Genomic DNA, 258 nt, shown 5'->3' on the forward strand with positions numbered 1-258 from the left:
GCCGCGCCCGCGGCCGCCCCCGGCCCCGCCGAGCGGCCGTAGTAGGAGCAGAGGCTGGCGCCGCGCCTCTTCTTGTCGCTCAGCTCGGCCACTTTGGGGGCGATGAGCCAGGAGGCGGCGGTGAAGCCCAGCACCAGCCCCAGCACCACGCTCAGCCAGGGTCTCCGGGACCGCGCTGCCATGGCGCGGGCGGGGCGGCTGTCGGAGCGCCGCCGCCGGTGTCCCCCCGCCGCCTCCCGCAGGAGGCGACCCCCGTCC

The 258-nt window shown here is 78.7% G+C and overlaps 1 protein-coding gene across 2 annotated transcripts in view; it reads right to left on the reverse strand.

Moving 5' to 3' along the window:
• Positions 1-182, reverse strand: part of CHSY3 (chondroitin sulfate synthase 3) — a 156,926-nt gene extending 156,744 nt beyond the window's left edge. Inside the window, exon 1 of one of the 2 annotated variants that reach the window (XM_010567966.1) lies at positions 18-182. In XM_010567966.1, coding sequence (XP_010566268.1) covers positions 18-182 — 165 coding nt within the window. The other variant, XM_010567965.1, reaches the window with a different exon arrangement.
• Between the last annotated feature and the right edge of the window lie 76 nt (positions 183-258).

The sequence above is a fragment of the Haliaeetus leucocephalus genome, unplaced genomic scaffold (genome assembly GCF_000737465.1).
Source record: "Haliaeetus leucocephalus isolate CR32 unplaced genomic scaffold, Haliaeetus_leucocephalus-4.0 Scaffold233, whole genome shotgun sequence".
In the NCBI taxonomy this organism is placed as follows: domain Eukaryota; kingdom Metazoa; phylum Chordata; class Aves; order Accipitriformes; family Accipitridae; genus Haliaeetus; species Haliaeetus leucocephalus.